The 16,873-nt window shown below is 37.3% G+C and overlaps 1 protein-coding gene across 1 annotated transcript in view; it reads left to right on the forward strand.

The window, feature by feature from the left end:
• The window catches only part of col7a1l (collagen type VII alpha 1-like), a 548,766-nt gene that overhangs the window by 134,966 nt on the left and 396,927 nt on the right, over positions 1-16,873 (forward strand). Inside the window, exons 5-7 of the mRNA XM_051929632.1 lie at positions 7,173-7,266; positions 8,905-9,078; positions 15,910-16,070. Coding sequence (XP_051785592.1) covers positions 7,173-7,266; positions 8,905-9,078; positions 15,910-16,070 — 429 coding nt within the window. The remainder of the gene's footprint in view (positions 1-7,172; positions 7,267-8,904; positions 9,079-15,909; positions 16,071-16,873) is intronic.

A 16,873-nucleotide genomic window follows, 5' to 3' on the forward strand; every position in this document is an offset into this window, starting at 1 on the left:
AAAGCCTTACATTGCACAGACTAACAAGCCATAAAATTAAATAAGGTCTGAGATTGGCAATGATTGGTTTCTAATTAAGCAATTGGGTTGAATGAAAACCTGTAGCCACTGCGGCTCACCAGGACCGACATTGCCTACCCCTGTTTTACATTTTATTGCTAATAAGGAGCAATTAAAACACTGAATGCAGCAGTTTAAGATTGAAATAAGCAATTAAGGTTGGAGAACCTTAACAAGCGAGACCACTAAAATGAAGCATTAAAATGTCACTTAAGCAATATGTGCTTCATCAGCAATAATTGAGTTCTCGTTAAGGAACTGGGTTGGAACAAAAACCTGCACATACTGTGGCACTCCAGGACCAACGTTGCCTACCCCTGCTCTAGTCTGTTGTATTCATATTCTCAAGTAAATCAAAAACACTGTGGATTTTAATTGTATTGTAATCATGCTCCTAGTGCAAACCTGATGTTCCCATGCTGTATTTGTTCTGGTGTCAAGCCTGATGTCAGTTTTTTTTTCTTTCACTATACAAAAGCATGCCATTAGAGTGAGTTGTAAAATGAAAATGGCCCTGAATGAGTGAATATTGTTGTATACAGTATACTGTATTAGCACACCCTGCAAGCAGTCAGTCCAGATTTGGTTTCTTTCTTGCTCTAACGTCAGACTCCAGCTCTGCATAGTCATGTATTGAACTAAGCAAAGTTAGTAAATAGATAATTATAAAGAGTCATGCTTAGAAAAACCTTTTACTATTCACCTATTGATCAACTCCGTACTGCATACTATAGGAGCCTAGTTTTTTAAGTCATCAAAATGAAACTGTAGGAATACCAGTTGTAATACTACATGGGGACAATTTACTTCATTATTTCTTTGTCCTTGTATCTAAGTTTTTTTCTCTGAACTTTTTTAACAAGGCTGCTAACAACTTTGCTCACTTATGTTCAACTATTAATTACATTTTTAAAGTTCAAATAGGCGGCATGGTGCTCTACAGTTCCAGGAATGAAAATAAATCCCAGTCTGGTCAGTTTCTAAGTGCATATACTCTGTGGGTGTTGTTCCAGATTATTTGATTTTACCCTCTACATCCTTAAGTCATGCATGTTAGGTTAAGTGATAATTCAGCATTATCTCAGTAAGAGTGTGTATACTGTAATTACACACTGACAGACTAAAATTCCATCTGAGGTTGTGTTCTGCATTCTGTTTCCTGAAACTCTGTATTATGGAAAGCAATATCAGAAACTTGAAAAATGGAACACTTTCGATTGGGAGGTGCTTTTAACACGTCTGCCGAGGTAGATGGCTTTGTTCCGTTGAGAAGGAGGAAAGGTAAAAAGCAAATGGAAATTATATATTACCAAAATGTATTATGCTTAAACTTGTTGTATTCCAGAAACAATATGGTTTGGGGCAAATGACAAAAATAGTGGAGGAAATCCTTTAAAAAAAAAATGAAGAAAATAGGTGGGAATCAAACTCAGATACGAGTATTTTGATTAAACAGCAGCCATGATAACCAGTGCATCACCATAAAGCTGTGCTGCACAGTTTCTGTCTTGATAGAGAGATATTTTGAAACTGTATAACTATGGCTTGAAAAAGGAACGGTGCATAAAGAACAAACAAACAGAGATGGTGATTTCTAGACACAGGGAATGTAATGTGAGGAATGCAATTGTGTTAAATGCGTCATTAAGAGAACAAGCAAAACTATAACATATCCTGCTTTGAATAAGCGTGTTCTGTGACTATTTGGTTTTTGCTTGATGCTTTATCTCTGTACTTCCCTGTATTGGAATAAGTGAAAGCCGATACTACACATATAATTACAAATGTCAAAATAAAATTGGAAGCTTTGATTTTGACTTCTACTTGAAGGCTATCAGTTAATTTACTAAAGGTGTGCCATTTAATTAACCAAAAATATATCTTGAAAAATTCTAATTGCATTTTTTCTCCATATTATACCACTTCTAAAGTGTTCAAAATTAAAAGCTTTTACCAATATATAATATTAAACACATACTTATCATATATAAGAACTATTTTAGATGGGACTCTCTATTCATATTGCTCTCTCTCTTTTGTTTTTCTTTTCCTTGAATTATTTTGAAGCAAACTGCTGCATTTGCTATGTTAATCTTATTTGTTTGGTTGTGTTGTATAATTATAGTATTATGTTTCCAAATAAAGGGAAAAATACCTAATGTACATAATGGAAAAATAATGAGAAAACCCGGTCATTTGGTGGCTGTGGACAAGAGGAATGCATATATGTCAAAATGTTGCAGTAAAACTAGATTTCTGGGCCCAGTTCTGAATGTTACAAAGGCCTGTAAACCAATAGGCTATCCACACCTTTCTAATAATACACAAAAAATATAGAAAAATGTCTAACTGAGTCATCAGTCTAAAAGGATCCTTCTTCATATATCTACTGTAAGACCACTTCCTGTTGTTTAAAAAAGCACATGGTGCAATGTTGAATTGATGATCTGGATACAGATAAAACTATTTAGATAAATGCAGAATAAATATTAAATACAGTATATTTATACAGTAAAACAGCCCTGTATGAAGGAATATATGTACAATAATGACAACAATGTTGAAGTAGTGATGAAGCGAAACAGCGATGCTAAACTTAGGTGGCCACACTGTGCCTGCCTGAAAATCACAACCGTTCTATTCAAACTGATGTATATATCTGAACTGACCTATACAGTACAATCCCTTTTAACCGGCCACGTTGGGACTGGACCCATGGCCGGTTGTCATTTTGGCCGGTTAATCCGATGCATACCTATTTTCATGTAGAAAAATATTCTCTTCGCCAGTCGTTTACCGTTCCCAACACCAAGTTCAGCACAAATTTTCACCACGGAATCACCGTTATCCAACTGCTTTAGCGCCTTAAGACGCATATCCATTGAAACTACAATTCGTTTACATTGTATACTCATTGTAAAGGAAAACAGTTCGGTAAAAAATCAGAAAATACCCCCCTTCGCCACTTTAAATTCCGAGAATGTTTGCTTCAGTCATAAAAAGTCGCGTTCTTTTATTGGTTCCACGTACTCCGACGCACTCTTTTTAACTCCAAATCATTGCTTTATTACCCCCTCCACTTGTAATTGCCTTATAACTTAAATGTAGCCTGGGTGCGTCCAACAACGATTTGGCACTCCACCCTATGCCTAGAATGAATTAAAGTACTCGGCTATACTGTGTTGCATGCTAGCCAAATTGATTCATGGAAAATTCATAAAGGAATGTGTAAACGGAAATCACTCTGAGTATAGGAGTGTGACGATGCAGGTTCGTTCCATGCTCCCATCATCCTTCCGGGAGCCCTGAACCCGACACTGTCGGTAATGTCACAGAGATGAGCTGACAAATGAGGACAATTCTCTAATGAAGCCAGGGGACAGTGCAAAAGTGCCAAAGTGCTTTTATTACTCAAAAATCAAAACAGTGTTCAAACAAAAAGTGCAGTGTGTCATAATTTCAATAAATAATCCATTAAAACAGGTGAAAAGTGGAGGTTAAAATCCAATAGAAAAAATATCTTTTAAAAACAACAACAAAAACAATGACTATAAGCAGTCTCTTAAACTCCAAAGCATGGTGCCTTCTTCTTTCTACCTGGTGGCTCCCCTGCTTCTCCCATCGGGCTTCGCAACAGGGGAGTCACCTTACCTGCAGGTGCAGCTGCCTTCCACACTGGTCCGGTAGCCCTCTGATCCCTGGCTATGTCGGGCTTCATCCGGACCAAGACTTGGGTTCTTTCCCCAGCAGCCAGGGTGCTCACGCTGGGGCTAAACCAGCACAAAGCCTCCACGACTGCCGTTGCCTTTCAATGGCCAGTCGTCTTCAATACCGGTCACTCCAGCTCCGTGATCACTCAACTGTAGTGACCACTTTCTTCAGCTCCACTGAGTGTCGGCCAAACACTCCTGTACAGGGGCTCACCTCCCAGCTGCCTGCCTTTGCTCCATCGAGCCTGCTCTTGCTCGCTTGCTTTTGCACCGGCTATCCTCTCCCTGCTTCCTGCCACCTTCTTCCCTGCAACCTACATCTCTTTTTCTTTTTTTTCCCCCCTACTAGCCGCCTCGCGCTTCTATATATCACGGGGACGTGGATCAGCTGTGGCAATCATCAGCTCCCGGGAACAATTACAGATGCGGACAACTCCTCACCTGTGCACTTAAGCGAGGTTCGCCCGTATTACGAATTCCCTGGGAACTGATCCGCCACACACACCACGCCCCCTCGCTAAGCCGCGAGTGCGGCGATTATTTAAAAAAGTGGCCCTGTTAACTTGAGCTGTGGAACCACAACACCAGAAGGAGCCTTCTTACCTTCCAGGAAAGAAGGAAGTGCATACATATAATATAAAGAAGAACTCAGGATTAAAATTTTTTTTTTATTTTATTTTATTTTAACAGGCCGGTTAATCTGTTGGCCGGTTAATGCGTACTCTATAGCCAATATAGAACAGATGTATATGAACCCATGTATATTTATCTAAACTGATCTATTTATATATATATATATCTCAAGCAATGTATATATCTGAAAGGATGAATTCAAGCTAATGTATATATCCAAACCAATGTACAGTATTTCAACCAATGTACAGTATATATATCAGAACAGATCTATACAAACCAATTTATATATATCTCAACCAATGTATATATCTGAACAGATGTGTTCAAACCAACATATCTAAAGCAATGTATCTCAACCAATGTATATACTGTATCTGAACAGATATATATCTGAACCAATTTATATATTTACAAACCAATCCTTTTTCCCTGAATGGGCCCTCATATATACATACATATTATATATATATATATATATATATATATATATATATATATATATATATAAAAATGCGAAGTTGACTAACTGACTCACTCATCAACAAAAAAACTATTTCCTGTTAATTTAAAAAGCTAAAATTTGGCATACTGGCACATCTAGGGTAGTAGATATCAGCTAAGAAAGGACAATAGAAAAACTAATACCCTGAAATCTCAAAAACTCTTTGAATGATTTGATTTATATTTGGTCATGTTATAGAAAAAACAAAATTAGCCAATGTGTTTGTTAATATTTGTCAATAACAATGCTATAGTGGGTGAGCTATTTTTTCTTCTCAGCGTAGACAGGCTACAAGCTGAATGGCACCAGCACAACAGTGCCACTTGCCAGGAGCATGGATGAGTGATTAAGCAGAATTGTTGTGACAAGGGAAAATAAACAAGATAAAATGTGGCCCCCAAAAGTCTTGCATTGCTGTCAAAATGGTGCAATATTTACACCTTTGCCTAGACTGTAAAAATGCTAGCACCTATATTGATAGTACATATAGTTCACAACATTATTTAATTTCTTTTAGGTGCCACTTTTGACTTAATGCATTCTTCACAACACTTGCACCATATACTGAAATGTTTACAATATGTACTGAAATGAAAACACTATCTGTTGTGTTAATAAATAGTGTCATAAAGTGGACACTTGGTGGGGCTGTTGCTCACCTTTATCCCTACAGACAGTATGCAAGACATGGGATAAAATCACTAAGAAGTAAATTCATTTCTTCTCTTTTCAGTGTTATGCCCCAAAACACCACAACCACAATGAACAATAAACTAACACAATAAATAAAACAATTCTCTCCTCCCAACAGCTCTGTCACACTCCCTCCCAACTCTGGCTTTCCTGCTGGGTCTTCACCAGTCATTTTTACAGTCCTTGACTCGGAAGTGGTTCTCCTCTTCTGTTCACACAATTTGACAACACTTCCGGGTCAGATGGAGAATTGTATTTTCTGCAGCCCAGAAGTACTTCTGTCCTTCCATCCCCATGACTTGGGAGTACTTCTGGGCTATATGGGAAACAGAGATCCTTGTGTCTCCTTGCAGCGTCACCTGGCGGCACCCATGTTACCCAGCAGGGCTGTGAAGCCGAACTCCATCTCCCATAGTGCCCTGCGGGAATCCGGGGTTCCGCTATGCTGCAGGGAAGTCGCCATCTAGCGTCTTGGGTGTGTCGGCCGGGTTGAGCTGCCGGCCGTCCATCATAATAGTCAATGAACTTTATTCACTTTGCCGGTGTTATCTTCCTCAGATTGCAGTTCCTCAGAACATGCAAAGTATGTTGATATGTTGTCTCATACACTATATATAAACATTTACTGACTTGACTGTAACAGACCTGTAACAACTACAAAAAAAACTCGAAAAGGTTGTACATTTGTGTATTTTACGCTGTAAACATCCTGCTAAGCAGCATCTAGATGTGAGCACTACTCCGACTCACACTGTGGTATGATGTGGTAATGAAAAGCTCTTTTCTTGTAACATGTAAAAATTTAAGGTTGAACATACAATTGACAAAAAACATGAAATTTAATGTTTGAGTGCATTATGTAAACAAATGAAAATCGTTAACATAATAATAATAATAATACCTTTTCTATACTTGCTTTATCCTGAGAAGAGTTGCAGGGAAGCTGGAACATATCACAAGGCAAAGACAGGGTGCAAGACAGGTGAACATAAATAGTTAAAATTCCCATTATTCAGCTTATTATGTGTTTCAGTTCAAAAGAATACAAACTCCTATAAAATTGTGATTTGCACTTATCATCAACAGAAGCAAAAGTCACCCACTAGGAAAAGCAGGAAAACCATGGCAGATATTTTTTTTTCATGGCCAATTGCATGTAGCTTATTCAAGAGTAAGGAGCTCCAGTTAATTAATAATACTAGCCCCAGTTTAAAAAAAAAAAAATTACACAAAAAAGTACTTAGTTGGGTACGTGGTACTTCTGATGCAGACAATTAACTGACAGCACCCTAACTAAGGCCGGGTAACACAGCTAATGTAAGGTTGGTTGTTAGCTGGTGCCACATGCATTTAGGATAAGCTTCAGTACCCTGCAGCCATGTAATGATAAACTAGATAAAAAGTAGTTATTCTAAACATTTATTATCTTGGTTTAATTGAATCAAGCAGTATTTGCACCTATACAAATCTGAGAATTTAACAGATGCAGTTTGTTTTATAAAGGCAGTTGCAGCACTCTTGTGATGTGCTACTATAATTAAGTGACTGACATTAATATCTTTTTTTTAAAGATAGCAATTTTAATAACAGATGGAAAGTCAGCAGATTCAGTGGAGGATCCTGCAATGAAGCTGCAAAACAATGGGATCACAGCATTTGCAGTTGGTATGTATGAATGTATTGAAAGTGATTAGAATAGTAATTGTCTTTTCAGATGAGAAAATACAGCTTCTCGAGCTACATACAGAAAGATCATGTTGAGGTTCTCATATTACCACTACAAACATTCTTCAAGTAGAACATTATTCCTTGGGTCCATTAAAAGCTACCTAAAGAAAATTGAATGAATCACATATAAATGAAATACATGTTACATTGCAGTTTGAAACAAAATGAGAAATGACAAAGTAATTAAGGCTTCATCTTCCAAATTGTAGAACACAATCAATGAGCCGTTCATTTTCCAATACTTCATGCTGATTGTAAAAAGCTGCATTAGTGGAGTTGAAATAAGGAGTCATTTGGAATAAATGACAGGCTTTTTTATTTCCCATATTAATCTTATAGCTGGCTTATTTTTGAAAGCATTCAATTTTTTCATATTAAAAACCATAACTTGAATCTCACACAAAGTAGTGAATATAAAGTGACACTTATGACATCCAAGACATGGTAGAACTGTTGTGAAAGATAGGGGGAGCCACAAAGCCCCAAACCCTGGACAAAACCAACACAGATACAGTTACCGATTCAAATATAATGATTTATTCTTTCCAGTACCTTACAGGCCCTTCTGGAATCCACTGTGTAACATAGCACACAATAAACATTTTCATCCTTCTCTGTCCTACGCCTCTTCCTCCAAGCAAGTGTTGACCACTACCTCCCAACTCTGACTCACTTGAATGAGGTGGAGTGGCTTCTTTTATCTGTGACCTAGAAGCACTTCCCTGTGCTAGGGTGTAACATGCTGGAGGCACTTCTGGGTCAAACAGAAGTCCCTGAAAACAGTGTTGACTAATCCCGACCTCCACAAAACCCAACAGGGCGGCCCAGTGGGACTACAGGTCCCAGCATGCCCTGCTGGTGTCTGTGTGGGAGTCCTAGCTCAGGGATGCTGCCATCTGGCATATTGGGTGATAACGGATGCAAATCTTGTTTTCTACCCTGGTCCTTCTATTATATCAGCCTCCCGACTGGGTTAGGGTTCCTTTTCCCTCCCAGTTGAAAAGCCCGTCTGTCCATTTTCCTTTATTATGGCATTCTGGCCGGGAAAAGAATCATCCTCCATCCCCTTTGGGACGTCTGTCTAATCACCATGGTATTCAAACTGTCTACCTAGTGAATACATGTAGAGTTTTGCTACAGTAACGATGCTTTAAATATATAATCTAAATTTTATTGTTAGGAGTAATAATAATAATTCATTACATTTATATAGCGCTTTTCTCAGTACTCAAAGCGCTATCCACACAGTGAGGAACCGGGAATCGAACCTACAATCTTCCACAGTCTCCTTACTGCAAAGCAGCAGCACTACCACTGCAGTTTTGCACCACAATCCACATCTCTGGCTGTCTGAGCCAGGTTTTGGAAATGAATATAATTTTGCTGCATCTAACTTTATTAAACAGTATTTACAATGCAAAACATTTGTGTTTTAAAGAAATAAAATTTAAACAGTGAAAACAAATGAAAATTGTGTAATGACAAAGTACAAAACTTTAGTAACTGTTTATATACAGAAAAATAAAGTCATTCGTGAATGGTTTTTGCTGTGACTTATATATATTTATATTGCAGGAATTAAAAATGCAGATAAAAAAGAATTGAAGAAAATAGTTTCTGACCCTTATGAAGAACATATGCTCTATGCAGAAGACTTCAATCATCTCAGCACTCTCTTACCCAAAGTCACTAGAAGAGTCTGCTTCACAGCTTCTGAGCCTCCAAGACCAGTGAAACAAATCAGTGAGAGTAAGTAATTATTGGTGTTCATTTTAAAAGTGCACCAGATGGATTATTCATGAAAACTCATTACTTCACGCATGTACAATTTCTTCTGACTTTTCTTTATGTAGTCCTTTACTGAGTTTTTGAAAAGCAGAGCAGTGCTATAAAGATTCAAAAAGAAGAGCTTCTTCAAGGAAAGGCTGAAATGTTTTATTGACAGTTTATAGTTTCTGATTTTAGGTTGTATTGGGGTGGCACGGTGGGATTGCTGCCTCTCAGTAAAGAGACCGGAGTCCTCCCTGCATGGTGTTTGCATGTTCTCCCCATGTCTGCGTAGGTTTCCTCTGGGTGCTCCAGTTTCCTCCCACAAACTAAAGACATGCAGTGTAGGTGGATTGGCATTTACTAAATTGGCCCTAGTGGGTGGTTGGTGTGTGTGTGCATTTGCCCTGTAATGGAGTGGCAAACCTGTCCAGGGTTTTAAAATTTTTTTTAATAATTGTATTGATTTTATTGAAATCACACAACATTCCATACAAATAGATCAATTTTACAAGAAAAGGATTGAAAGCAAATCAACCCCCACCCCTGAGAAAGAGAGCATGGGCAGCAGAATAAAACTTAAACCTAGTAAAAATAAGTAAATAGATAAATTAATAAGTGAATATAGATAAATGGAGAAGAAAAAGAAAAAAAAGAGAATAGGGAGAGAATCTGCTTCCTCTGTGCTTTAAAAGCTTATTCTAAAATGTTATTGATTAGATTCTGCCAGGTTTTGAAAAAGTTCTGCACAGATCCTCTAAGTGAGAATTTATTTTTTTCCAATTTGAAATAATATATAATATCAGTTACCCACTGACTGGGGAGCGTTAGTATTCTTCCAGTTGAGCAAGATAAGTCTATGTGCCAATAGTGTAGTAAAGGCAATTACAGTTTGTTTGTCCTTCTCCACTTTAAGCCCATCTGGAAGTACACCAAACACACCTGTTAATGGGTTAGGAGGGATTGTGACACCAAGGCTGTCTGAGAGGCATATAAAAATTTTGGTCCAAAATGATGTTAATTTGGTGCAGGCCCAAAACATGTGACCCAGTGAGGCTGGGACTTGATTGCAGTGTTCGCAGGTTGGATCTTGCCCTGGAAACGTTTTGGACAGTTTTAAGCGAGACAGATGTGCTCGATATATAATTTTGAGTTGAATAATTGTAAGATTTGTGCATATGGAGCTCGAGTGAATTCTGTGCATTGCTACCTTCCACTCTTTTTCTGATATGTTGAGGGAGAGATCCTTTTCCCATTGTCCTCTTGGATCTTTGAAAGGGAGGGACAGCAAAATGGTTTTATATATTGCAGAGATGCTGTCTAAGTCCTTGAAACTGATCAATATATTTTCCAGCATAGAGGGAGGTGGGAGGTGAGGAAAATTGGGCAGGTTCTGTTTAACAAAGTTTCTAATTTGAACATAGTGAAAGAAATGCATTGCTGGAAAGTTAAATTTAGAATGTAATTGTTTGTACGATGCAAAAACATTGTCTATGTACAGATCTCTAAGTGATTTAACCCAAATGTTTTCCAGACATTAAAAACTGCATATGTTTGCGAGGGTTGAAAAAGGGGGTTCTTGTGCAGAAGTGCCACCGATAAAAGATTCTCTGTCTTAAAATGCTTCCTACATTGGTTCCATAATAGTGAAGCACTATTGGGTTATTAGTATATTGGCAATAATTTGCATTTATTGGGGTGCAAAGCAAGGAATATAAAGAGGAATTGCAGGATTTTATTTCTATTGCAGACCAAGCCTGCATATGTTCATCTATTTGTGTCCATGTCCAGGTTTTTATAGTTTGTATGTTTGCTGCCCAGTAGTAAAATTGAAAGTTAGGTAGAGCCATGCCACCTTCTGACTTTGGCCTTTGTAGTGTCGCTCTTCGGATACATGGATGTTTTAAATTCCAAATAAATGTGGTTATGGTTGAATCTAATTTCTTAAAGAATGATTTATTGATGTATATTGGAATATTTTGAAATAAAAAGAGAAGCTTAGGGAGGATATTCATCTTAACAATATTAATTCTTCCAGCTAAAATAAGATGAAGGGTTGACCATCTATGTAAGTCTTGCTTGATTTTTTCCATACAGACAGCAACATTTTGTTGATAAAGAGCTTTATGTTTACTTGTGATATTTACCCCTAGATATTTGAACTGATCTGCGATGATAAAAGGGAAGGTGTCCAATCTAATATTATGTGCTTGAGAATTCACTGGAAAGAGCCCACTTTTAGTCAAATTAATTCTGAGACCAGAATTCTTTTGAAATTCTGTTAGTGCTGTTAGGACTGCAGGCACAGTATTTTGTGGGTCCGATATATACAGTACCATATCATCTGCATATAGAGAAATTTTATGTTCAAGTCCTTCTTTGATAATCCCCTTTATCTCATAAGCATTTTGACAGTAAACTGTCAGTGGCTCAAGTAGTCTGAATTAATGTTGTTAATACAAAATGAAGTTTCTGGATTGGTATACAGTAGTTTGATCCATGCACAAATGTTCGGGCCAAACCCAAATTTCTCCAATGTAGTGAAAAGGTAGTTTCATTCAATCATATCAAATGCTTTTTCTGCATCCAAGGATAATAAAATCTCTGGGATGTTTGACTTTGCAGGTGAGTATATTATATTAAACAGGTGTCGAAGATTGGACTCTAAATGTCGGCCTTTAATAAATCCAGTTTGATCTTGTGATATTATTGAAGGCAGCACTTTCTCCATCCTTCTAGCTGGGACTTTGGAGAGTATCTTAACATCATTATTCAGAAGTGAAATTGGTCTGTATGATGCACATTGTAATACATCCTTATTTTGCTTAGGAAAGACGGTGATTAATGCTTGACGAAAAGTTTGAGGTAGAATTTTATTGTCTCTAGCTTCTGTGAATGTTGCTAATAGGAGGGGAGCTAGCTGAGTGGAGAACTTCTTATAAAATTCGTCAGGGTAGCCATCGGGGCCTGCTGCTTTCCCACTCTGAAGTGACTTTATAGCATCTAATAATTCAGATAGTGCCAACGGTTTATCCAATTCCTCTGCACTATGATTATCTATTTGTGATATCTCTAATGCATCCAGAAATGCATTAGATTGTGTATTGCCTTCTTTAAACTCAGTAGAACATAAGGATTTATAGTAGTCTCTAAATGTATGCATTATATTTTTATAGTCATTGATCATGTCTCTGTTTGTGTTGGTAATTGCTGGGATTGCATTGTGAACTTCTTGCTTGTGGATTTGTTGAGCTAAAAGTTTATTAGCTTTCTCTCCATGTTCATAGTAAAGATGTCTTGATTTAAAAATGAGTTGTTCAGTTTCTTTAGTTGTCAAGAGGTTGAGTTCTGAATGCAGAGCCTGCCTTTTCCTATGAAGAGCCTCACTTGGACACCTGGCATGTTCTTGATCTATTATAGTAATTTTGTTGGTTAGCTTTGATACCTGCTTGTGTTTCCAATTTATTTCTGGGGGAAAGATATGAGATAATCTGTCCTCTTAAGAAGGACTTCAGAGTATTCCTGCAGAGACCTCTGAGGATATTTTTGTCTCTAAAAAAATTGATTTGTTTTGATATAAATTCTGTAAAGTTCTTTTTTTTATTTATTTATTAATTTTATTATAATCAGTCCATACAATATAGATTAATTCATAACAAAAAAGAATTAAAGACAAATTAAACCCCACCCTTGAGAAGGAGAGCTTAGCCAAAGGAGAATTGCTTAGGGCTTTTTAATAGGGCAAAAATAAACAAAAGAAAGGAAGAAATATATATAGGTAAATAAAAAAAAAAAAGAAAAAAAAATGGAGAAGGGAAATAAAGCGGTAATAATTATTTCTCTTATTCTAAAATATTATTGATTAGATCCTGCCAGGTTTTTAAAAAATTCTGTACAGATCCTCTAACTGAGAATTTGATTTTTTCCAATTTCAAATAATATAAAACATCGGTTTCCCACTGAGTTATCAGAGGAGAGTTAGGATTCTTCCAATTTAACAAAATAAGTCTGCGTGCCACAAGTGTAGTGAATGCAATCACCGTTTGCTTGTCCTTCTCCACTTCAAGTCCATCTGGAAGAACACCGAACAGAGCTGTTAATGGGTTAGGAGGGATTGTGACCCCAAAGCTGTCTGAAAGGCACTTAAAAATTTTGGTCCAAAATGATGTTAGTTTGGTGCAGGCCCAAAACATGTGACCCAATGAGGCAGGAGCTTGGTTGCAGCGTTTGCAGATTGGATCTTTCCCTGGAAACATTTTGGACAGTTTTAAGCGAGACAAATGAGCTCGATATATAATTTTTAGTTGAATAATTCTATGCTTTGCACATATGGAGCTCGAGTGAATTCTCTGCATTGCTAACTTCCACTCCTTTTCTGATATATTGATTAAGAGATCTTTTTCCCAATGTCCTCTTTGGTCTTTGAAAGGTAGGGACTCTAATAAGATTTCATATAATGCGGAAATGGTGTTTAATTCCTTGAATTTGAGCAGTATTGTTTCCAGCATGGTGGAGGGTACGAGGTGGGGAAAATCGGGCAGTTTCTGTTTAACATAGTTTCTAATTTGAAGATAGTGAAAGAAATGTGTAGCTGGGAGGTTCCTCTCTACTGGTAAATATGTAATGTGTAATATGTAATCTCCACTTTCAGTTTGGCAGGATGCAAGAGGCTGTATCTGATATCGGCTTTACGTAAGCGCTGTTTAATATTATAAAAGAGGCACGCTTAGCAGCTGTTGAGGGTGAGATGTCAGGGAAAATGCAAATGAAGTTATTTTCAAATATAATCTCTTGTTTCTGTCTGAGAAGTGACATTACATTTAATTTAGATTGTAGCTTCTCGAAGCGCACAATAAAAGTCCTAGTTTTAGACTTGTTCAATCCCTGTATGCGACAAGCTGCAGCTATCTCGGTGTCTGATTTAAAGTCCTGTCCAATTATTTTGGAGAATAGTTCAGCTATGCATTTCACTGGGTTTGGACCTGTCCAGGGTTTGTTCCTGCCACATGCCCTATGCGAGCTGGAATAGGCTCCAGCAAACTTCTGAGACCCTGTTCAGGACTAAGTGGGTTGGAAAATGACTGACTGATTGTATTGAATATCCTTACTCCTTTAAGAACTTCAGTGTAGAACACAGTTGTTTTTCAATTTGACCAAAATTAGAACGATCACTGACCATGGGGGTACTCTCCAAGATAACTATAAAAGGGGACAAACATATAATAATATTACAAGTACTGTGAAAGCATAGTAGAAATAGAAACTATACTTTGTAGCCTCAAAGATGTCACTTCAACCACCAAGAAGGGACTTCATGTCACAACCCCTTTTGTCCCAAAAGCAGTAGCAGAACCAATCAATAGCTTTTTTTAATGCTCTAAACCTCTACAGGGGCTTGACAAGTGTCTTTATGTCACTCTGTTTTCTCTATGGACTATTACCCACAGAATCCTTGTTACACCATCTGTAGGACAGAGTTCCTTCTTTTGCTGCAGCTGGAAGTACATTGATTTTTCCTCCTTTAGGTACCATGAATTAATGTGGGACTCCGTGCATTACCAATTTAAGTTAAAAGTAACCTTAAACCGAACATTATTGTTTACAACTGTAAAGGTACGCCTAAATTAAGGGCACTTACTGTTTGTGTGCTAAAGGTGCTGCCACGGGACTGTCTCAACGGGTGAGCGCAGTGAGGCACGGCAGCTCTTTGTACACGTGTAGCCGGTATAATGACCAGGTGCAGGTGATTCTAAGGTGCGGCGTGACTGGAAGAAAAAGCCGGTATTTGCCTTTGTAGCCGAGATTGAGGCAGAGGTGGGGATCCTGTATGCTAAATAAATGAGTTTTACTTACTGGCCAGTTAGCAACTGGTGTACTTGAGCTCAGCTTAGCCGTTGACTGTCTGACAAGGTTTCCTCACTCGCTACCGGTGGAGGTTCAATTTTAAATAGAACTTTGCTCGGGGCGTGTCGCGATGAGTTGCATGAACGTGCAAGCGTCTACATGGATAGGTGTGTGGAGTAGACGGGGTGGCAGATTGGCTGGTTAATCTTACCGGTTATGTTTAAGGAGTTTCCGGCCAACAGGGGTCGTCAGCGGACCTAAAGGCGAGGTAGGGTTAAGCACTACTGACTTATTGAAGGAGCAGTTGTGGTACTTTACAGCTTTGTAAATACAGTATATGTTTTTTTTGTTTTTTTTTTAAATTTATTGTACGTAAACATCTCGGAGTGATATTTTTGGTGGCGGTGTATATAATTATTTAGTATTGGGATAGTTTTTCTTTCAGGATTGGTGCAATTGCTTTTTTCTTTTTGTATATAAAATATGCATACGTGACTGACTGACTGTATGTGTATGTATTTGTACATAGTATATATACAATACATAGTTTTCGGGCATGGGAAAAAAATTGCCATAGGAAAATTTACACAGAAATGGGGAGAACATTACAAATCCAAATGGACAATGACTAAATGTCATTTCATCCCAGCAGAATTTCATCCCAGCAGTGATAACTAATAAAACACAGCATCTACTATTAATTAAACAGTGGTTACCATCTTTAAAATATTTATTTTTGCAAATAAATCAAAGAAAGCAATAATAAACATTTTAAAATTTTGCTATAAACACTTTTCTTTAACATACTCTGTCTACCATGAAAAGGATATTAATTTTATGATTTTTGAAGTGTGTCTCTGTGTATTCTTAAACAAGAGTTCATATCTTTATTGTAACAGCTTTTTATTAATATTGTTGATGCTATTACTCCATTTTTATTTTCATTTTATCTCCACATTGCTCCAGCAGAAGATAAAATAATTGGTCCTAAAGACTTGGTTGTTAGTGAACTGAGTTACAGCTCTTTGAGACTGACGTGGACTCCAGCTACTGGTGATGTAGCTGAATACCAGTTGGTAATTAATACTTTGTCCCCTTCTGGAGCCCTGGCTTCAGAGGAGCAAAAGCAGGTATGTTGAACGGCTTCAGGCTGCTTTCATCTGATTAAAATTCTTTTTGGTTTTATGTTTCTTGTATAATGGTATGTAATGTACATCAGAGTATTAAAAAGTTGTTTTTACATTGTATACTCTTGTATATCAATATAGTATACATAGAAATTAACTGTGTGTGAGGATATTATAGTAAGTTTGAGCAATGCTACACAATTACATGCATGTAACAGGAATAACCCTTATACAAATAGTCTGCACAAACAATTTTACCTAGAAGTCAAATAAAAGAAAATGAGTGAAAATGGTGCCTTTATAAACAAAATAGCACAAGGCAGGAATGAATAAAGCAAGAATAAAAAGTACAAAATAAATCCACAGTCTGTCTGGGCTGCCTACTGTAAATAGCTGTTGATCCCATTATTTTAGGTGAGGTCATTTATTTATTTGCCCACTGCTCAAGTACAAAAGACAATTGTCCTTATTCCTTTATACCACACTGATTCTCCTGCCCTCTAAGCATTTGCCTCTGTTTTTACACCACCAGCGTTCTAACATGTTCTTAGAAACCTTGAAATTAACAAAATCTTTTTAGTCTTTGAAAAGCCACTGGAAAATGGCAAACACTCTTGGAAACACCTTTAAAATATTTAAAATAAAGTTTTTTTTATGTAGAAGATTTTCAATTGACACAGCAAATATATATTGTAAGTTTATATGGATAAATCAAAAACACAACAGTGTGTTTAGAGGTGGGCAGAGTGTTGGCGTAAGATGAAGCAGTGACTGTTTCCATCCTACATGATATCAAAACATGTTCA

This window comes from Erpetoichthys calabaricus, chromosome 1 (genome assembly GCF_900747795.2).
Source record: "Erpetoichthys calabaricus chromosome 1, fErpCal1.3, whole genome shotgun sequence".
In the NCBI taxonomy this organism is placed as follows: domain Eukaryota; kingdom Metazoa; phylum Chordata; class Cladistia; order Polypteriformes; family Polypteridae; genus Erpetoichthys; species Erpetoichthys calabaricus.